Raw genomic sequence first — 23,330 nt, forward strand, 5'->3', positions numbered from 1 at the left:
TGCGAGCTGTCCCACGAAGGTTCTTGCTGTCGACGTCGCTGGACCCAGGATTGGGCAACAAGTCTTGGCAAATGCAAGGCCCACGCGGTGGACCTAAAATGGCGTCTTGAGTGGACCAGGAGGGTCCAGGGTACTTCTCCGATGGAGGGAAGCAAGGGCCAGTCTGGAGCAACCAGACCAGCAGCAGAAATGTCGTCGGGCGTCGTCAGGAAGGCCACAAGCCAGCGGGCTAGTAGCCAAACAACGCGGTGAGCAGCAAAAAGCAGAAGGGCCCCACGCAGATCGTGGAGATGCTGGGGGGCTGCTCTTCGGTGCTGGAGCTGCTCAGGGTGGGGGCTTCTCGGACCCCAAAGCACTCACCAGGAATTCACTCGGCGGGCTTGCTGGAAAGAAGTCGTGCAGTCTTGAAGATGGCCGGTCCCTCGAGGTCTCGTCACACCCACGAATCTCAGCGTGACTGATGATGCAGGTAGAGGTCAGAGGTGCCAGGGAAGCCGGTTCTCGTCGAGCTGGGCAGTCGGATTCCGGAGGAAGGACTTGCAGCAGACCGCAGTGTTCTTAGATGGTGCCTGCGGGTGCAGGGTGACTACTCCTTAGCCACAAGGGAGAAATCTTAGGAAGAAGTCTTGAGTTCCTTTCGCAGAAAGTAGTTTCAGGATTCAAAGATGATCTGATTTGGAAGGGGGCCAGTCTCTACCTTTATCCTGTAAAAAGGGGCTGGCACGCGACTAAGTCCTGCCCTATGGGTGGGACTAGGAGGGGGGTGGTTACACCCACTTCCTTGGCGGGCTTTTCCCCAGCACAGGGTCTGGAGTGACCCTGGAACTGGTTCCAGCCAGCCTATGCACAGTGAGCACCGGGGTGCCACGTGCAGTCACCTTCCTCTAAAGCCCTGCCTACCTACAATACACAAAACCCTGTCTGGGACGGTGCTGGCACCGCCCCTGGCAGGAAACCCTTTGTCCTTATCTCCTGCTCTGGGAGGACTCCCAGCAGCAGGAGGGCAGACTTGTGTCTCGGTGGCAGCATCCATTTTGTGGATGCTAAGGCTCTGTCTGACTTTAACCGGGGTTAGGGGTTACATACATGTCGTGTCCCTCTAGAAGGGTGGAATGCTAACCCCGTCGCCAGAATTGGCGAGGGGTTAGTATTCCAATTCGTATGACACCTTACTCGACATGTTTTGATAAAGCGATACCAGAGTTGGCACATAACCGCGAGGATTATAATGCACTTAAGAGTATATGGTATGCGATATCATGGAAACGGCTAAGGGATGGATCCCGAAAGCCGCAGACAGGCTCAGCTCATGCCAGAGCACCATCTCACACGATTCCAAGCACTCTGCCTTCAGGATTGTTAAGGCCTGCCATAGGAGTGACTGATAGGAGATCTGTGTGTCCATTTTTAGGGTTAGATATAGGTATACTATATCTAAAGCAAAGGGTGATTACACCACCTTGCCCCAGCTGTCAAGCAGCCAGTTGTGTCAGATTTGGATGGCCATCCAGGGGTGGCATAATACATGCTGCAGCCCCTGGTAGGCCCTGGGTACACCTATGCCCTGGGTACCTAAGGTACACAGTACAGGGACTGATAAGGTGACTCAGTATCCAATTTAGATATGTACCCAAGGTACATGGAATCCATTTTACAGAGAGAGCAGTAGGCCTGGGGTCCTGAATAGCAGGGCCCCAGGTCAACTAAGTCAGAAAACCAGCAAAACACCAGGCAAAAAAGTTGGGGGCAACCATAGTCAGGGATCAACCTTCCTACATAACCCCCCCCCCAAACGAAAGGAGATAAGGCTATCCTTGTCCAGGTAAGCCTATATTGCCTAAGTGGCCATTTAAGGAAGTGCCAGCACTGGCATGGTTACCCCCTATGTCATGGTCCACTAAGCAACCCCTCACCCTAAGGGTGTCTGAGGGTCTCCACCATAGGGAATCTCTACCTGTGGTGTGTTTTGTCAAAGAAAAAGGCTGGTGCTGAAATGGAGTACTGAAGTGAGGCTCCACTAATTTTGGGCTCAGCTTCCTCCAATCATTTTCCACCATAGAGGCCTTTCTTTCCAAGACTGAGTTGTTTTGGGCTCTCAGGGTCAACCTCTGGCTACCTACAGCTGGAGGTTGGGTCCCTCTGGTTGGCTTACTGGGGGGACAGGTCAGGTCTGGGGCCCTCAGGTCCCAAGTTTGGCTGTGCCCAACAGTGTCCATCTGTGGGAGGTCCCTAACTAATTTTAAGGGGGATCCCTCAGGAGTGTGTCTTATTTTCACTTGGCTAGGACTACTAGCTTCAGTGCCCTTAATCTGCTGATTGGGAAATTCTTTTGGACAGGGGGCCCCTTGGGGTCCAACACTGGCCTTCCTGACCTCTACAGCCCTGGGCTGACTGAGGCAGGGTAGAGAGGGGCAGGTTACCTGCTCCAGACTGGGTCCCACCTTGGAAGGGTCCACTGCCATCAGGGGTTCTGCCAGGCTAGGCCTGACTACCTCTGTGGCAGTTTCTTCACAAGGGGTCAGATCAGTTCCCTGAGGAGGCTGATCCTTTCCTAAAGTCTGGTGGGAGGGAGATTTCTCTTCCTCCTCAATACTCTCTGTCTGAGTGGAGTGATCCATAGTTTCATTCTTCACAACACTGTCATCTGTCTGAGTTTGAGCTGTGGCCATCACAACTCTCCCAACCTTTTCAGGAGGGGGCTCAGTTTGGTTGTGGGCTGTTACCATGACAGCCTTGACAACCTGTTCTGGGAAGGAAGTTGTCTGAGATTGGGTTGTGACTGGCACAACCCTCCTGACCTGTTCAGGGAGGACATCTTGGACTGGGGCTGTGGCTATCACTGCCCCACTAACCTTACCATGGGTATTTACCATTTTAGAATGGGTTTCTTGCTCTACTTCAGCCCAGGCTGAGAGCTCTAAATCATTCCCCAGTAGGCAATCTACAGGCAAGTTTGGTGACACTGCCACTCTCTTGTGGCCAGTGACACCTCCCCAGCTGAGATTGACCACTGCCATGGGATGATCTCTCTGTACTCCATCAATATTGGTCACCTGGTATGTGGCACCAGGTAAAAGTTGCCTTGAGGGGACTAGACTCTCAGTCACCATAGTGATGCTAGCCCCTGTATCTCTATAGGCCTCAACTTTTATACCATTGATGAGGGGCTCCTGTCTGTACTTGCCCAAAGTGTTGGGACAAGTTGTGAAGTTGGCAAACCCCATGCCAGTCTCACAGACAAGAGTATCTAAGTTTGGGGACCTGGTTAGGCCAGAGTCCCCAGGAACTCCCAAAGTAAATGCACCCAAATTCTTGGGGGCACTCCCACCGCCTGGGGGATTACTACTAGTAGTAACAGGAGGTTTGGGAATGTTACTTGGGGGTATGTTTTCCTTATTGTTATTCTTTGGGCAACTGCTGTCAGTTTTTAAATGACCCACCTGTTTACAGGGATAACAATAAGGTTTCTTCTGGTTGTTGGAAGGATTCTGGGACCCACCCCCCTCAGAGGATTTTTGGGGCCCTGATGTGGTTTGATCTGTAGATTTATTCCCACCCTTCTCTTGAGGCTTGGTTGATTCCTTTTTCTGGTCACCACCTTGGTTCTTGGGCCTAATCCTGGTTCTGACCCATTTGTCTGCCCTCTTACCCAATTCTTGTGGAGAGGTCAGATCAGAGTCTACCAGGTGCTGGTGTAATAACTGGTTCTGACAATTATTTAAGACTTGCTCTCTCATAATTAGATTATACAATCCTGTGTAATCTGTAACCTTGCTACCCAGCAACCAGCCCTCCAAAGCCTTAGTGGCACAATCCACAAAATCAGACCAGTCCTGAGACTGAGTTTTCTGGGTGTCTCTGAACAGCAACCTGTACTGCTCAGTGGTTAAACCAAACCCATCAACCAGTGTGTTCTTCAGGACCTGGTAATTGTTAGCATCCTCCACTCTTGTAGTGAGGAGCTTATCTCTACCTTTACCATCAAAGGAGAGCCACAGTATAGCTGCCCACTGACTCTGGGGAATGCCCTGCACAGTGCAGGCCCTCTCCAGAGCAGCCATCCATTTCTGGATATCATCCCCTTGCTTAAAGGGGGGCACTATTTTAGTCAGGTGTTTAGTATCTAAACCCTTCTCTCTATCTCTTGGGAGATTGCTGCCACCAGTGGGAGCTAGCCCACTCATCTGCTGCTCTCTTGCCAGGGCAAGCTTCTCTTTGGCCAGGGCAATTTCTTCCCTTTCAATCCTCAGTTCAGCTTGTCTCATCCTAGCCTCATGCTCCCTTCTCTGAGGGGAAGTAAATCTCCTCTGTGGAGGATTCCTTCTCCCCTGAGAAGAGGCATTAGAGTGCAGAGATCTATTGGAGTCCCTAGAAAGAGATCTATCTCTCCTAACTCCAAGGTTAGGCCCACTTCGGGTTAGTACTGGGGGTCCCCCAGATCCTAGCCCAAGTAAGTCTAAGTTGGTCCTAGTTAGCCTTCTGACTACCTCAAGACCCTTGTCTACCTCATCCCCAGAGAGTACCTCCTGATCCTCCTCCTCAACTGCTGAATCAGTGTTGGGGAGATCTGGATCCCCAGAGGTTCCCTCTAAGGCTGGCATGTTCTCATGTAACTGAGAAAGCTTTCTGGCATCATATGTCTCTAAGAGACCTATCAGAAAGGGAGTGGTGGGGTTAGACCCCTGCTTCAGTTTTCTGGAGACACAGATTTGTCTCATCTCCTGGAAACTGAGAGCTGCATATCTTGAAGTGACCTGTGGAGGGTCAACACTGACCAGGGGAGTCTCAGTAGAGTCCCCCTGAGTCGACATGCTTTTCTAGTGAGGTGTAAGTGGTGCACTTACCTACACTATATGTTTGCCTACTGATCCCTTGCTAGAGTTGTAGTTTAGGGTGTGCTAGGCCCTAGGAGCTACAACAGCTGGTTCAGTAGAACTCAGAGTATTCTAAGCTAAGTTATATGTACCTTTAGTACTTATGTGATCTTTCACAAGATATTCTTAGGGCATGTGTGGTAAAACAACAGCAAGCTCAAATCCCAACCGCTGCTCACCAATGTGAGAAGTTGGCCTGATGTGCAGTGCTCACTATTCTAGTGATCACTATATATCAGTCCAAACAACCCTTATTGATGATTGGTTGTAAGTCAACCTTATAGACCAGCTATCCTAGTAGCATGGATACGAGCAGTCTAAGGCTAAGACTCTAGAGGGCGTGTTAAGCCAGCTGTTTTACCATCACATTACCCCTTGAACACCCAGTGAAAGGACACCACACAAGTGTTATGAAAATAAACAGTGTATTTATTAGAATCACAACAACCCTGTACTCTTTATGAGGACAGGGTGCTAGGCACACAACAGAACTCTTACGAAAATACTTAAGTTAGCACGTTATACACAAATGCCCGAGGGGCACGAAAAACCATATACTTTAAAAGTGGAATGCGAATTACTAGCAGGTACGTAACAGTTCTAATAGGCTTTGGAATCGCTAGGACTGGACTAGGGAATCGTTAGATTACTACTAGGAGACCCAGGGGACTCGGGTGCAGAGTGTGCACTCTCACGCGGGATGCGGGACAAAGTCTATGGAGGCTAGTAAAGGCAAAGTTAGTGTTCACGGGCGAACCCGACCTGGTAGGAAGAAAACAACAGTGGATCCTGACCCTAGGATAGTGAGGCTATGCTGGGACACCGAAGTGCCGAAGTTACCTAGCCCAGGGGCTGCAGCTGCATAGGTCTGAAAAGACGTCGGGGATCTCGTTGCCGGACCAGGAGCCTGGAAGGAAGAAGTTGCTGGCAGGCGACCAGTGAAGAAAAGTTCGATGGATCCAAGCCTGGATCAAGGAAGAAGAAAACCTGAAAGCAGAGGGGACCAAGTTCTTGAATCACTAGCCAGTGATTAAGTGGGCACCAGGATGGCACCGGGCGAAGTCACCGCAGTCAGGTGAGTGGGCGCTGCTGGGCTCTGCAGTCTCTCGGACCAGGAGGCGTTGTCGGCGACCAGGATGGAGGTGCGAGCTGTCCCACGAAGGTTCTTGCTGTCGACGTCGCTGGACCCAGGATTGGGCAACAAGTCTTGGCAAATGCAAGGCCCACGCGGTGGACCTAAAATGGCGTCTTGAGTGGACCAGGAGGGTCCAGGGTACTTCTCCGATGGAGGGAAGCAAGGGCCAGTCTGGAGCAACCAGACCAGCAGCAGAAATGTCGTCGGGCGTCGTCAGGAAGGCCACAAGCCAGCGGGCTAGTAGCCAAACAACGCGGTGAGCAGCAAAAAGCAGAAGGGCCCCACGCAGATCGTGGAGATGCTGGGGGGCTGCTCTTCGGTGCTGGAGCTGCTCAGGGTGGGGGCTTCTCGGACCCCAAAGCATTCACCAGGAATTCACTCGGCGGGCTTGCTGGAAAGAAGTCGTGCAGTCTTGAAGATGGCCGGTCCCTCGAGGTCTCGTCACACCCACGAATCTCAGCGTGACTGATGATGCAGGTAGAGGTCAGAGGTGCCAGGGAAGCCGGTTCTCGTCGAGCTGGGCAGTCGGATTCCGGAGGAAGGACTTGCAGCAGACCGCAGTGTTCTTAGATGGTGCCTGCGGGTGCAGGGTGACTACTCCTTAGCCACAAGGGAGAAATCTTAGGAAGAAGTCTTGAGTTCCTTTCGCAGAAAGTAGTTTCAGGATTCAAAGATGATCTGATTTGGAAGGGGGCCAGTCTCTACCTTTATCCTGTAAAAAGGGGCTGGCACGCGACTAAGTCCTGCCCTATGGGTGGGACTAGGAGGGGGGTGGTTACACCCACTTCCTTGGCGGGCTTTTCCCCAGCACAGGGTCTGGAGTGACCCTGGAACTGGTTCCAGCCAGCCTATGCACAGTGAGCACCGGGGTGCCACGTGCAGTCACCTTCCTCTAAAGCCCTGCCTACCTACAATACACAAAACCCTGTCTGGGACGGTGCTGGCACCGCCCCTGGCAGGAAACCCTTTGTCCTTATCTCCTGCTCTGGGAGGACTCCCAGCAGCAGGAGGGCAGACTTGTGTCTCGGTGGCAGCATCCATTTTGTGGATGCTAAGGCTCTGTCTGACTTTAACCGGGGTTAGGGGTTACATACATGTCGTGTCCCTCTAGAAGGGTGGAATGCTAACCCCGTCGCCAGAATTGGCGAGGGGTTAGTATTCCAATTCGTACGACACCTTACTCGACATGTTTTGATAAAGCGATACCAGAGTTGGCACATAACCGCGAGGATTATAATGCACTTAAGAGTATATGGTATGCGATATCATGGAAACGGCTAAGGGATGGATCCCGAAAGCCGCAGACAGGCTCAGCTCATGCCAGAGCACCATCTCACACGATTCCAAGCACTCTGCCTTCAGGATTGTTAAGGCCTGCCATAGGAGTGACTGATAGGAGATCTGTGTGTCCATTTTTAGGGTTAGATATAGGTATACTATATCTAAAGCAAAGGGTGATTACACCACCTTGCCCCAGCTGTCAAGCAGCCAGTTGTGTCAGATTTGGATGGCCATCCAGGGGTGGCATAATACATGCTGCAGCCCCTGGTAGGCCCTGGGTACACCTATGCCCTGGGTACCTAAGGTACACAGTACAGGGACTGATAAGGTGACTCAGTATCCAATTTAGATATGTACCCAAGGTACATGGAATCCATTTTACAGAGAGAGCAGTAGGCCTGGGGTCCTGAATAGCAGGGCCCCAGGTCAACTAAGTCAGAAAACCAGCAAAACACCAGGCAAAAAAATTGGGGGCAACCATAGTCAGGGATCAACCTTCCTACACAAGTTAATAGAGTGAGCCAAGCTAGATCGAGCTATGGGTCTGGCTTGGCTAAAAGAGTCTGCTCACAAGCCAAGCCATGAAAGCTTTTTACCTGTATATTGTCCCACAAACATAATGTAAAAATATGATAGTTTCTTCAAAATTCAAAAAAGTTTATTTCTTTAACATGCTTAAGGTTTGACCTTAGTACCTCAGATTATATCACTACCTACACAGACATTTATTAGAAATTATCGTTTTTAGAAACATTCATGGCACCGCCCACCAGCGACCATGCCATTAGGGAAATAAAAGGCAAGTCAGTAGCCATGTAAACCCTAAACATGACCTAGATTCTTCTTCTAGATGGTGCAACATTACAGTCTATTAAATCAAATATAAGAGTTGCTTGTACAGCGCACAACCTGAACTTAGGTATTTATAAGTACTTTCATAGGTGATAATAAGGCTGTCCTGTTTTCGGTGTTTAATTGTTTGGACCTGCCTGAGCCCTGCTGGCCTCTGCTAGAGTGAGTCCCTGACTTAAAGGGTCAGTTGGCTGACCTCCCGTTCTGAGATATAAAGACACAGCAAGCTCCAGAGGCCTCCCTCCAACTGGACCTGCACCTGGACCTGCTTGACCCCTGCTGGCCTCTGCTAGAGTGAGTTCCTGATCCTCAAGATGTGTCTCCCCAGGTCCTGGACTCTTGGCTGGCATTAGTGTGCGCTTCTCTACAAAAAAAGGAAAAATTCAGAAGTTCTGGACTCGAATGTAACTTTTTCAGTGAGACTAACCTGGTCTCGGTATCCGGCCTGTGCTACAGCACGGTTGCCCTGAAGTTTTGATTTTCCACATACAAGAGAGGATCAGATGACTGTAAGCTGCGCTTTTTGCTTCTAGGCTCTATACTACTGATTGGTCTACTTTTATCTATTAAAATTGACTATTTTTTTTATTGCTTTGGAATTTTTCTTGTGTTGTGTTTTCAATTTATTACGGTTTGTGTGCTGCGTAAATATTTACACAGTGCCTCGAAGTTAAGCCTGACTGATTTTGTACCAGGCTGCCAGAGGGTTAAGCTCAGGTTAATTTAGTTACCTTTGTAGTTCACCCTAGCAAGGACTGTGGTTGTTGCCCGAGTAGGGTTTCCAACCACTCAATGAATAACCTGGTTTCTTACAGTTAACTTTGGGTTAAGGACCTCATTAAGAGGTCAACCGTGAAGAAGTTACTGGCCCCATCGGAATTACGAGTCCCACAGGAACACCGCATGCCCAGTATCTATCACCTTCACCTGCTAACATGGGAAATATCCAGGTAAAATACAGAAAAAAATGAAGAATCGCCCTCAGAATATGATCCAGCATTACCAATTCCAACTACAACCCCAGCTGCCTCTCCCCAATACATTTTTCAGAGAACGCCAATGGTCTTGCTTGTAACCGGTCGGCAATATTTACCACCTTCCTCTGTAGTTAAAAGTACACCCTCCCGTATCGGTAGCTCCAAGATGAACTGGCCGGGTTTGCAGGCACCTCGAAAAAGGCAATAACTATGCATACGTTGACCTGTACTTGCATACCCTCAGCCACAAAAAAAGGCCTATTAATCAACTCTTTTCAGACTTCTAACAGGGTATGCAAAATGTTATCAGTAAGTGTATTGACTCCACTCTTCTTTCTCTGTTACCCAGGTGGAGGAGCAAGTGAGCACGACGGAAAGAGTATTTCAGGACCGACAATACCAGATTGATGCTGCTATTGTGAGAATTATGAAGATGAGAAAGACACTGCTCCATAACCTTTTGGTTTCTGAGTTGTTTAATCAACTTAAATTTCCAGTTAAGGTAACTACATTTGTAAATCTGTAAATGGAACTCGCACACTTTGATTGTACAGGTGCATTCTGATCTCGTGCAGGGCAAAGGATTATTCATTTGAACTTTCAGCCACTTTCATTAGACTATTCTGTCGGCAAGCGGAAATGTATTCTTGTTGAATATTGCATTAGTGTTGAACAGAGCAGCCACATGTTTATGCACTCAGTTCTCTTTTTTAATAATAGAAGAAAGCAAACAGTGAAGCAGAGAGGAGCAGACATGTAGGTAATTTGAGGAAAACAATAAATTATGTTGAAAAATGTTCATAGCAGAAACAGTTAGTAAACTGTTAAAGATTACAGGTGTTGAAAAAGAAATGAGAGCCAATGGTGTTTTTCCCTGATTTATTTGACAGGATGAATATTGCTAATTGAATTGAGCACATTAAAGTTGAGACTGGGCAGGCTTCTAAGAATGGCGATCGTTCTAAATATAATACAGACTCAAAGGTTGAAGCCCATGGTTCAGACAAAACAGAAGAGGCAGAGTTTGAGCGGGAAGAGATGGAAAAGAGAAAAATAGAATGAAATGACCAAAGACTCAACACATTTACACAGAACTAATGAAATGTTAAAGGATCAGAGCAGAAAGGGAGATGGTAGTGCAGTGAGAGAGGAAGGTATTAGTACACTATCATAGTTGGGAAAGAGCCAGGAAAATTAGTGAAGAAGCCGTAGTGAGAACAAGCAGATGTGCTGCTAGACAACATGGCCAAAAGACATTCACATTGACATGGCCAATAGCACGGGCTTTGCAGAGATCTAATGTCCTTGACAATGCTTATTCAGTGTTGACAGGGTCTTGCTGAACAAATGTGGAAGTGATAGTGAGAAACAGTTGAGGAGCTTTGATGTGAAGTGAGGATGTGGGGTAACGGCCAGAGCTGTCGACAGTGGAACTGGGGAACCAGGTTCGAATCTCGTGGTCAGCTGAACAGTCTGTCTATGAGCCATAAATTGTACTGGCCATACTGACAAATCTTCTACTATGTCAGGTGGTGCTACAGTCACCATATAATGAATTCAGAAGGTTAAACAAAGAAGAACAGAAGAAACATGTTTGGGAAGCAAGAAAGGCACTCTCTAGAGAAATAGTGTCTAGAACAACGATCACAGACTGGTCAACCAAATCCAGTACAGGAACTTTGTGGATAACCATCAAACAAACCAAGTGATCCGTCCTATCATTTGGCCGTCCACACTGTGGCCTGGCGGGTCCCTAGATCATCTAGACCCCACGCCCCACAGTAGATAGTGAATACTGGGTGCGGTCCACAGTAGAATGAACCTCCAATTGTTGGCCAGTTTATGATGGTTGGTGAAAGGTGGTAGAGACACAGTGCAACATACAGACAGAGTGGTGAATATAAAATAGGGTGATGTGTCTAAACAACTCTTTAATGGGAACAAGGCACAACCATCTAATTAAAAAACAGGAACAGCGCAAACGACAGTATGGAACAAATGACTGTCGAAAATAGGGCCAACATGTTTCTGCCTACCGGGCAAAGCGTCCCTTGGCTTTCATCAGGGCCACTGCTCCTAAAATAGTTGCTACTGTTATATGTGTGTGAATACAAATAATACTGGGAATGATTCAGGCATGTGAATCTATGAAAGATACAAATACTGGATAACTGTAGTTACAGGTAAGTAACTTGTTTTCTTCCCCTACCCTATGTAATGGTAATCAGCTGTAATCTTGTTCCAAATTCACTGTTCATTTCATAATTGTTAAGACCTTAAATTGTTCTTGCCCCCTCGCAAGTACAGTTAAAGGAATGGGAAAAGTCTATTGTGACCCTGCCTCCTGAAGTGAAATAAAAGCAGGGCTGAAATGGGAACCAAAAACAGCTCTAGCAAAAATATTCAAACCAGCCCCACTCACTACTTTCTCACTCTCATTCCATCTTTTTCTTTCTCTCTCCTCCCTCTCTCTGACCTGTGCTCTCTTTCCCTCCTATCTCTGTCTATCTTTGTTTATGCTTCTCTCTGCTGCTGTAAAGTGATAGGCTCCAGCCCATTGGCAAAATGCTTGTTGAGATAAATGGCCATCTGGCTCTTAATAGGAGCTCTGTGAGAAAGCCTAACCAGGGCCTATCATGTTCGAAGAGCTGGTACTGAACTATGAATGTTGGTGATCCCAAATACCAAGGCTAGGAAAACACCTATGCTCTCACTTAGATGCAGGGACAGACCTGGAGGCAGACATCTACGGCAGTGGTTTCCGTGCATTGTTCTCATCCGCGAGCATTCCAGTGGTGACAGGCAGTTTAGAAGCAGGCCATTTGAAGTAATTTAAGAAATCATTATGAGTTTATAGTATTTTGTAGATAGTAGGAGCTGTGGAGACCTACTTGTGAACATGGTGTCATTCTTATCCACCAGATACAAGGATTATTGTGAGGCCACTGTGAGCCCAGGAAACAGATGCTACTTACTAACAAATTGTGATACAGAGGTTACGGATAAGAGCTCCTCTGACCCTAGTCCATGTTACCCAAGACCAGAGCCCCCACAGTGCACACCCAGGTCCCCATCTCTGCCACCCTCTGCCCAAGGCTCTCAGACGTCATCAGCTCCTAATTGGTACTGAAGTATGTTACACCCACATTTCTATTTATTAAGTAAGTCTCTGCCTCGCTCAATATTAAAAAGAGACTGGAATATGTATAGTGTGTGGGAAAGCACCATGCAGATGCTATGTAAAGCCACAATGGATATTCCCTATTCAGACACAGAATATAATTTCACCAAGAGTATAGATGGCTTTATAGGAATAAACAGACTGTTGCAGCAAACAGTAATGTAAGGGAAGCAGACTGCAGGTGCTGAGTAGAAGTATAACTTTATTCAGGACATAAGTATGAAACGTTATAACCATTCTCTGTTCCATCCTTCACATTCCTACATTCTAATCGACTATTGTCTCATGCAGAACTCTGAAAAAGAGCAACCATACCACACTTCTTTCCCCTTAATACAGCACATAATGTACATGATTTTTAACATATACTAAATATTCAATTACTTATTTAGGAGTTGTAAGGTACAACAAATAACAAAAACATAGTTTAAGGTAACCATTAACCAATAACAAAGTCCATCAATTTCCACTATGGTACCATGTTTTTACCACATCTGGTAACTCTCATGGATAGAACATAACTGTGACCAGTGGAATTCTTCATGGCAATACTTGTGGATACCTGTGGGTTTCTCCCAATCAGAGATCTTCGGCCCGTCCATCTAAGTCATCTGATGAGACAAGGGAGTGTCGACACTCAAGGCCTGGCTCAGCAGTTAAGCTTGTGCCATATCCACGCCTCCCAGAGTTTCCGTGATCCAAAGCTACCGCACCCAACTTGAAGAATTGTACGAGGTCATGCACCTCATATTAGATGGTCTGTCCCCGTTAGAGCGCCTTCGGTAACCATTATGTGACCATTATCTAGCAGTCAGCAAAAATTAATTTTTCTTTTTTTTTTATACAGTATTTTTTCTTTAGATTTCCTGTGGTTCATGAGATAACTGGAATGTGCCTTACAGAATAGACCGCGAACTGAGTGGAATGGTTCAATGACACAGAAATGTAAATTCATGTTGCTATGTTAAGTTTAAAGTTAAACGTTCTATGATGGTACATGGAACACCAATATCCAGGACAAAGTGGAGGGGTCGAGAGGGAGGGTACAGTTTTTCCCATACTGGAGGGGGCGGGCGAGGGGACCACAGAAAACAGGGGTGACAAAATTAGCTAGTGAGCCCACCACATGATGCTGAAAGAATTGTGCGGACTGATACAACAGCATCCATTGTTATAGCAATGGCAAAATATCTAAGGTTGTCGTGGGCGCTAAGATCGAATTCTCTACACCAAACCTAAGAAAAGTGAATTAGTAAATTACAGTTTCTAATGGAGACGTTCTGGTAGATGCGTGATCGAACTTGGTGGGAAGCCCGTTCTTCGCCTTGAAAATTGTAAAATTATTGTGCCCAATAATTGGTTTTAATATACTGATTTTAGAGTGAATTGTACATATTTTACTTCTTCTCTTTTTAAAGGTCAATTTTCATTGTCACGCTGTTTTAACTAGGTTATGTATTATATTGTGGTAATTGTTTTTATCCACTCTTTTATCTGTTTTTGGTAAATGCTTTTATGACTTAATTTGTCGAATAAAGCTATTGATGATGATGATGATTGCCAGACTCCACCTCCCGGCTCCGGGCGACACTACTTTCCTTTCCCAACACCCCACCCCGGAGAGCTTGGTGGTCCAAGCCTTTACTTCCAAGGGTGCATTCCCTACCGCTCCCCGGAAAGGGAATCAAACTTGGGAAGAAAATGTTCTCTTCCGCCAGCTTGGGACTGCGGTCGGTAAACACTGCATGTCTATTGGGCTGTTCAATTCAATTCAAAAGACCTTTATTCGAATTTCATAAAATTCATAAAAGTACCACGTAAAAACAACAATTCATTTGCATAACACATTATTACAAGATTATCAAGTTAAAAAAAATATATGTAATGCAGTACGATACAGTTCTAGTGAGGCTAATTTCAAGGATTTTCCATCATTTTACGCACTCGCGTTAACAGTCTCAGTAAAGTGCTAGTGCGAAAAATTAGTTCATCTGAGTCCAGGGAAACCAACATCAAATAAGACTTTTCCAGCAAGAGGGGTCGATGTTTCCTAAAATATGGAGTTAAAAACCAATTAATATATCTTAGATAAAATTTACAGAAGAATAGGAAGTGCAAATCATTCTGTGTGCTGACACCATCACACGGGCATGGGTTGAAGTCAGTGCTATGACGATAACCCAGAGGGAAAGACAACAAAAATGTCACTGAACCCGCTCTTAAACGAAACAAAAGTGATCTCTCCCAGTTGGTCATGGGTAGAGTGAGGTAGGGCGGGAGTGGATATCTGCACAATTCATTTCCCATATATTTTGCAACAGTTGATTTTATTAATTCTCTTCCCATCCTTTGAGATTCAAAATGTGCATACAGTGCTTGTTTGACCTCTGTTTTATCCTTGAGCTCAATCTTGGAGGGGTCGGAGAAAAGATCACCTTTGCCCACGGCACTTAGTGTTTTAGAAACTCCTAGGAGCCATGGGATCTTCATGCCACGGTCACAGTTCAAGCAATCTTTTATAATGTTTTGTGTGAGAGTGGCTGAATTGTTCCTCCAGACCTTAACCCAAAATAATGCTGGTCTAGCTCTAATAAAATCACATACATAGGGGAGGTTTAATTCATTATGACACATAAAATCAGAAGATGAGATTGGGGCGCCCAGTATTTTTCTGCAAAAGTGGCTTTCTTCCCGCTGAATGCATGCGCTTTCTCCCAACCCCCAAACCTCTGCTCCATATGAAGCTACCGGTGAGCACTGTAATCTAAATATTTTTAAAATGGCTCTTGTGGCACCTATTTTCTTCGGACGGGACAAGCTCAAAATAGAATTGGTGGCTTTCGAGAACTTGCTCGTGGCGTGGGCCAAGTGCCCACTCCACGAGCCGTTCGCAGCGAAAACCAACCCTAAATAAGGAAACGTACGGATAGATTCGAGTTTGTCTGTCCCTATGTATATAGTATTGAGCTTCCGCTTCCCAGGGCCACATGACATAATAAAAGACTTTTTAAAATGTACACGCAGATCCAGTCCCTCCATATGTTTGACAAAACTTTGAACAAGTAAACGGAGGGCATTTGGTGTGCGGGCCATAAGCACTGCGTCATCCGCGTATAATAAAACTGAAAGAGGTTTCCCCATAATTATCGGTACATCGCTGGTGACTTGTTTGCGGGTTCCAGATAGGCCGTTAATATAGATGATAAACAACAGGGGTGCTAAAACGCACCCCTGTCTCACCCCCCTACCAATATCAATGGCTCCAGAGACCTCTCCGCCCATCCCAATCCGGACCTGTGCTTTTAGATCAGTGTGTAGATAAGCCAGGAAATTAACAAGGGTCTCATCTAGGCCATAGTTCAATAGGATAGTCCAGAGTTTGGATCTATTCACTAGATCGAAAGCGGAAGAGCGATCCATAAAAGCAAGGTAAATGGGAGATGATCGAGCAATGTTATACTTATCAATTATCAATTTTAAATTCAAACATTGCTCTACTGTCCCCACCCCGCTCCTGAATCCCATCTGACACGGGTCTAATAACTCTGTGTTTTCAGTCCATTCAAGCACCCTGTTAAAGATTACTCGTCCCAGACTTTTTAAGGTGTTATCCAAAAGGGAGATTGGACGGTAATTAACTGGGTCCGACCTATCTCCCTTTTTGAAAATTGGGACGATGGTGCTAGTTGCCCAGGTGGTAGGCATGGGCACTGTTGGCAGACTGTTAAAGACATTGACTAGGATTGGTGCCCATAAGTCTGGACTATACTTAATAATATCGATAGGCAGACCGTCAGGGCCTGGAGCTTTGTTTCCAAGACTCTCTTTTATAGCTGTTTCTACTTCATGAATATCAATCTGTAGGCCACTCAGCTGTCCTAGGCTGTAAGTCATAGCCTCCTCAGATGGGGCAGCATACATTTTTGAAAAATGGGCCTCCCAGACACTGCTAGTTATGTTACAGCTAATTGGTGTTAGCTTTTTGCCCATTTCTCTAGTTTTCCTAACTGCAGACCAGAAGGGCCCACTGCCCCCCAAATTAGCGCTGGCGACCAGTGAATGCCACTGTTCTGAAAGCAGTGCGGCCTTTCTACCTGTTATTGTGAGTTTATACTGTTTCCTGGCTGTTTGAACAGCAGTTGTACACCTAGGGTTAGTGGAGAGTGCCCTTCTTAAGTCCCTATTTGCCAATGAGCAAGCCGAGTCGAACCATCTTGGTTCTGTCTCTACCCTTGGTAGAGGGACTGACCGAAGAGTTTTTATGGCTAAACATAATTTGCCAAAGTCGGCAATTATCCTATGATAATTGCCGTCCATGAATAAACAAGAGTTAATCAGGTGGGGGTGATTAACTTGTACAGTGTTCAAGATTGCCTCACTATCAATCCCCCTCCATTTTAATCTCAGGCCATCAACCGAGGGTGTAATATCTCTTGCACCATTTATATTTGAGTAAACAGAACTGGGGGCTACATCTAGGGTGACTATTAATGGGTTGTGGTCCCCAAACGATGTCTCCATCACTCTAGATTTAACTACACAATCTATTAGATGGGGCGTCATAAAGATGTAATCAATGGTGGAACTGCAGTCCCTACCTCTAAACGTAGGAGCATGGGGAGCACTTGGATTATGGCCTATTTCCATGGCATCACCAAGGTTGAACTCAGATAAAATATTCCCTAATTCAGTGCCCCTTCGTTCTGCTTGGTCTGAATAGGTCCTATCCTTGGTCTCAGAATCTATTGGTATCTTTGCGTTGAAGTCACCCCCAATCAAAATCCCTGTCCCAACATCTGCTTGTAGGCTAGATTCCAAATTATGTAAGGTCTTTGAAAGAGCCTCAAAGTTTTTGTTTGGTACACAATTAAAATCATTATTATAAAAATTGATTAAATAAATCCTGGTCTTTGTTTTATATTCCAAAATTTGAATGTTCAGATTCCCTCTTGACAAGTCTTTGATTGTGCCACCAGCCAGTGTCTTAATCCCTATAAACAAACCGCCCACTGCTCGGCCAAGGCTGGGTTTAGGCGCTGTTACACTAAAACAGTTGTATCCCTCAATGTAAAGGTTTTCAACAGCCCAAGTCTCCTGAAACATAACAATGTCCATGTCATCAATTGTCTTAACCTATTCAGGGTCTGAAAGCCTTGCTTCTAACCCAGCTACATTCCAGCTTAGGATTTTCAGACCACAATGGCCGAGGTGTCTAGTAGGCTTGGTTCCAGGGTTTGCTCAGTATGTTCACGTCCAAATCAGGCGATGATATTCCCGGGTCAACATTGCCTGGTAATGCTAATAAACATTCCTCGCTGCTGTTGCCTATTGCTTTGTGACCACTATTGACATCCATGGCACCAAGTAATTTTCCCTGGCTTGTAATTTCTTCCTCTGTTAGATGGCACCCCTTGTAATCATTGCTTGTGGCTGTACTTCCAATATTGTCACCTGCCCCAGTATCCGGTCAATCCAGGTCATCTAAATTTGAGAAGGCCTGTTCAGACCGATTATAGGTTGGGATGTTAAATAGTGGCCTTACTTCATTTTGATACATGAACTGGTTGGGAATAATTGTGGGGTAAAATCTTTCCCTGTGGTCATACTGGGGCATTATTGGAGAGTAGGTATGGTGCAGCTGATGTGCTAACATTGGGGCCTGGTGGCGCAGTGCAGGGCCCTTCAGGGAATTAACGTCCAGGTTCTGGGGAAAAAGTTGGGACCTATTCCCAGCACCAAAATTTAAGTCCCGGGAGGGCACAACAGAGTTATTTGCCATATTTGGCTTAGGAGGAATCAAATGTCTGTAAAAATAGCCCAATGGGAGCAGAGTGGTATTGAATTCCCATGGTGAAGGTAGTGGTGCACTAGCCAAGGTTTTTTTCCGCCCATTGAGGGTTTTTAAAATTTACAATGATACAGTCCCCCTCAAACTTTTTCCTCAGCGGGCCTACCCATCCCACTCTGGGTGTGAATGATCTCCCTTGCCCCTTCCATTGGGAAATTGCAATTTGCAATTAACCAGTGTAGGGTCTTATTTTTAAGGGATATGGGAGTTTCTTCCTGATCCTTCCTAAGTTTAGGAACATTAACTAGGACCAGCACGTAGGCCCCGCATTCGGGCGGCAGACTAATGCGTGGAGAAATCTGCCTCGTATTAGTTGCCATATTTTGGGCGGGATGGACCCTTGGGGGATTTTGGGTGGAATCGATAGTTTGACTAGTTTGGATTTCCTTACTTTGGGCAATGTTTTGCCCCTTCCCTGGCTGTGTGGCTACCATAGTCTTATGGGAATTGACAGTGGGATTAGCAGTATTGATGGTGTTTGCTGCTGGTGGTTTGGCAGCAGTTCCCTTACATGGGGCTTGTGGTGTTTTAGGCTTTACAGCCGTAATGGGGGCTGTGTTATTCTTAGATTTAGGTCCCATACGGTTTGGCGCACCATCACTAGGAGTGTTTTTAGTGGGTGTGCTTAGCTCAGCTAGTTGTTTTTCAATCCGTATGAGTCTAGATTCTATTGGGGACAAGTAGAGGCTAAAAGGTTCACCCATTCTTTCCAACAGGTGGTTGTTTACAGCGTCTGCATCAGATTTGTCCCCTATGCCCTGCGGTGCCCCATGGGACACTTAATTTTCTATTTCTATTACTGCATTCATTCCATCTACATTTGTGTGTAGGTTAGCGACTTTCCTGGCCTTTCGCTTTGGCGCGCTATACTTTCTAGCTTTGGACCTGCTGAGCTGTGTTGTATGTTTAGTCTGTTTTCGTACTGCTCCTTCCCGATTGCCCCTTAATTGCCTTGTGCTATCTACGGCTACTTCGACTAGTGTAGGGTCAATAGGCAGATCCGGGGTCCTTTCCAGGTCCGTAGTAGAATCTAGGTCAGAATCTATTAGGGGGTTTGATGCAGATAAATTGACTTCATTTGGTATACTATGAATATCAGCACGAACAGCAGTTGTAGTTATAGGACCAGTGTTGGTATTTCTGGCCTGGACTGGTTGATGCAATGAGGCCAAGAGATGATCGTCTGGCTAGGGCTAAATCTTGCGAACCCCTGCGCTCCAGAAGTGTGATGCCCTGGTTTATGGCGTCGTTGGCCCTTGTTATAAAATTATCTATCGGCCCTGTCACTGGAGCCCCCCCAGCTGCTGTTTTGCTCCTAGTGCCCCTAGTAGTCATAATGGTAGCTTTGGGTGCGTTTGTATTTATCACAGATGGAATGTGACTCAATTCCAAAACAGAAGATATTATGCTAGACTTGGGCCCTCACACTCTCCTTGCTGGAAAACAATAATTGTAAGAGAAACCCCTATAGGGTAACTATTGTACGGAGGTGGATGTATCTGAACAGACCCGGCGGCGCGCTAATCGCGATGCAGGGAGCGGATACAAATACAATATAAACAGTGGTTATAGTCGTTCGGGTGGCAAAGCAAGCAAAGCGAAGAGCAATATACCATACAGCGGAGACTATGAAGTCAACAAGTGCAGGGCGGTATATATGAAACTATGTGAGTCCCACGACTAGTAGGTTGAAGATGTAATAGTCAGAGTCAATCCAAAGCAAGCAGGAAATGTAAAGAACACATACCTCAAGAGGCATACGAAGGCAATATTGGGGGGGTGCGCCCGGCCCGGCCTCCTCGACCTCTGAGGGCCTCAGAGGGCCCGCCCTTTGCCTGGGCTTAGCCCGGCGCAACCCGCGCGCGATCCCGTGACGCAGGGATTATCCCGAATTTAAAGCGCCTCCTGGCGCGGGTGAAGGCGGCTTCCGGCCGCGAAGCAAGCTGGGACTGGTAGTCCGTGTCCCCAGGCAGGCAGGTCTCCCCCCCCCCCCCCTCTGCGGCCGCGCTCAGGATGTTGTGGAGCTGCGACGGCGGGAGGAGACCTCGGGCAGCAATGCGGGTAGCGGTGGTAATGCAGGCACAAGGTATGGGCTTAAAGAAATGCCCCAGCAGCAAAACAAGGCGCGTGTGCGCAAAAGTAATGTCCCCTGCTCTGCCGGGATTATCCTGAATTTAAAGCGCCTCCTGGCGCGGGTGAAGGCGGCTTCCGGCCGCGAAGCAAGCTGGGACTGGTAGTCCGTGTCCCCAGGCAGGCAGGTCTCCCCCCCCCCCCCCCTCTGCGGCCGCGCTCAGGATGTTGTGGAGCTGCGGCGGCGGGAGGAGACCTCGGGCAGCAATGCGGGTAGCGGTGGTAATGCAGGCACAAGGTATGGGCTCAAAGAAATGCCCCAGCAGCAAAACAAGGCGCGTGTGCGCAAAAGTATTGGGCTGTTATTACCACTCTGTGTGGGATACGGTTGCGTAGGTGCTGCTTCAGTGTCCAGTGGAGGCCCACACAGTGCTCACCGGGAGGGATGTGGCTAAGTTTACCATCCGTTGTGGGCTGCATACTGCCGACTCTCTAGGCAAGACGATTTCCACGTCTGTAGCCCTTCATCTGGATGAGATCAACTGGCTTTTCGGGGGATGTCCAGAGCACCTTGATGGACATGCCTTTTGAAGGCCGTCGCCTTTTTGGTGACAAAGCGGATAGCGCTTTAGAGTGTTTCAAGGACTCACAGGCTACGGCCAAGTCCTTGGGCCTCTCCAGCCGCCCAGCGCAGTCTGCTTTACGTCCCTTTCGTGGCTACGGAAGGGGTGACCCACTACGTTCCTCCTAGAGCCACAGGCAGCAGCAAGTTACCCACCTTCACGCTACCGGGGACGTGGGAACCAACATCGTGGTTCAGGGGGCCAGCGGGCGGGCCTGTCCACCAATCCCCCTCTGCAGCAGCCTCCAAACCCTCCTAGTCCGACTTTCCAGGCCCATCACATGCCAGTGGGCGGCAGGATCGGCCATCACCTCTGCCACTGGCGCACCATCACGTGGGACAGGTGGGTTTTACAGATAGTCCGAAGGGGCTACTCCCTCCCCTTCGAGGCTACCCCTCCAGCCATGCCACCGCAATACCACCGCATGTCGTAGGGTCACATGGCCCATCTCCAGCAGGAAGTTACGGCTCCCTTGGCCAAGGGAGCCATTGAGCGCGTTCCTGTCCCAGAAGTAGGTCATGGTTGTTATTCCCACCACTTTCTGGTCCCCAAGAAGGACAAGGGCCTTCGTCCTTTCCTCGATCTCAGGAACATCAACCGCTTCCTCCGGAAGGACAAGTTCAAGATGTTGACGCTTGCTCGGGTCTTGTCAACCCTCGACCCAGAAGACTGCCAGCCCATCGGCGTTACCTGTGGTTCACTTTGGCCACAAGCATTTTCACTTTGGCCTTACCAGTGCCCCTTGGGTTTTCATGAAAGTGATGGCGGTGGTCGCAACTTATCTGCGCAGATCAGGGGGTTCAGTCTTCCCCTATCTCGAAGACTGGTTGTTGAAGGAGGGCTCGCCCCAGGCAGTCGTCTCCCACCTCCAGACTACGGCGGACCTGCACTCGCCGGGGTTCACTATAAACGTGCCGAAGTCACACCTGCTCTTCATCGCAGCTGTTCTGGACACAACGCGGTTTCGGGTCTATCCTCCCGAACAGCGAGTCCGGGATATTGAAGCTATGATTCCGATCTTTCAGCCTCTATCCCGGGTTTCGGTCAGAATGACCCTGAGACTGCTGGGCCTCATGGTCTCCTGCATCCTGCTAGTCGATCACGCCAGGTGACATATGGGGGCTCTGCAGAGGGACCTGAAGTTCCAGTGGGCGCAGCATCAGGGGTATCTGTCAGATTGCGTCCAGATCTCGGAGGGCACTGCACAGCAATTGTAGTGGTGACTTATGAACCAGCATTGGGTCAACGGCAATCCCTTCCCCAACTAGAACACAGAGTGGTGATGGACGTATCCCTTCTGGGATGGGGTGGCCACATGGGAGAGGCAGAAATCAGAGACCTCTGGTCTCCGACGGAGTCCCGACTTCATATCAAACTTCTGGAGCACCGGGTGATCCATCTTGCACTCAAGTAATTCCTTCCCTCTCTCCGGGTAAGAGTTGTGCAGGTGTTTGCGGAAAACACCACCTCCATGTGGTACTGCAACAAACAGGGTGGGTGGGGTCATGGAGCTTATGTCAGAAGGCCCTCCGCCTCTGGACATGGCTGGAACATCAGGTCATATCCCTGGTGGTTCAACACCTGGCGGGTTGACTGAACACCAGGGCCGACGAACTCAGCCGCAGGTGCATGATGGATCACGAATGGCATCTTCACTCGGACGTGGCGCAAGGTCTCTTTCGACAGCGGGGAGAGCCTTGGTTAGATCTATTCGCCACCAAAGATGATGCGCAATGTCAGCTTTTCTGCGTGTTGGAATTTCCAAGTCGGCACTTACTAGGCGACGCTTTTTGTCGTGAGTGGAGCTGCGGTCTGTTGTACGCCTTTCCGTCTATACCACTTCTGCCCAGAGTGCTGAAGAAGTTCAGGTGCGATCGGGCCCAAGTCATTCCTGTGGCCTCGGATTGGGCACAAAGAGTCTGGTATCCCGAGTTGCTCAACATGGCCATCGATCCTCCAACCCGTCTGCCTCTTCGGGAGGATCTTCTGTCGCAGCAACAGGGGACGGTCCTCCACCCGAACCTGTCCAGCCTCCACCTCCTTGTTTGGAGATTGAGCGGCTGCAGTTGACATCATTCGACCTGCGTGCCGAAGTCTGCGATGTAATTCTGGCATCCACATCTTTTCCTTCTAGTGAGGTTCAGATTTAATCAATTGCATCTTCTAGCTGAACCTTTGGGATGGAAAAAGCCTGAGGACCTGGGTGTTTGTTCATGTGATAATTTTTCCACTCAGGACTCATTTCATTTTGTACTTTCTTGTGCGCATCTTTTGCAGATTTGAAATCAGTTAATCTTACCTATTTTAAAGGGCAAAGGTTTTTTACAGGCCAGACCTGCTTTGATGTATTTACAAATGTTGACCAATGTTTGGGAAATTTTTAATATAGCTAGTTTTTTTACTGCAGCGGTCAGAATAAAGAAAAAGAGAAGGCTTGCCATCAACTAGAATACCTTTAATTACTTGCAGAATATCTTAATTTTTTTATA

At 47.6% G+C, this 23,330-nt stretch overlaps 1 protein-coding gene across 1 annotated transcript in view; it reads left to right on the top strand.

The window, feature by feature from the left end:
* The window catches only part of LOC144773090 (cullin-4A), a 468,683-nt gene that overhangs the window by 435,489 nt on the left and 9,864 nt on the right, over nt 1-23,330 (top strand). The window contains exon 19 of the mRNA XM_078657905.1: nt 9,469-9,621. Coding sequence (XP_078514031.1) covers nt 9,469-9,621 — 153 coding nt within the window. The remainder of the gene's footprint in view (nt 1-9,468; nt 9,622-23,330) is intronic.

The sequence above is a fragment of the Lissotriton helveticus genome, chromosome 8 (genome assembly GCF_964261635.1).
Source record: "Lissotriton helveticus chromosome 8, aLisHel1.1, whole genome shotgun sequence".
Lineage (NCBI taxonomy): Eukaryota > Metazoa > Chordata > Amphibia > Caudata > Salamandridae > Lissotriton > Lissotriton helveticus.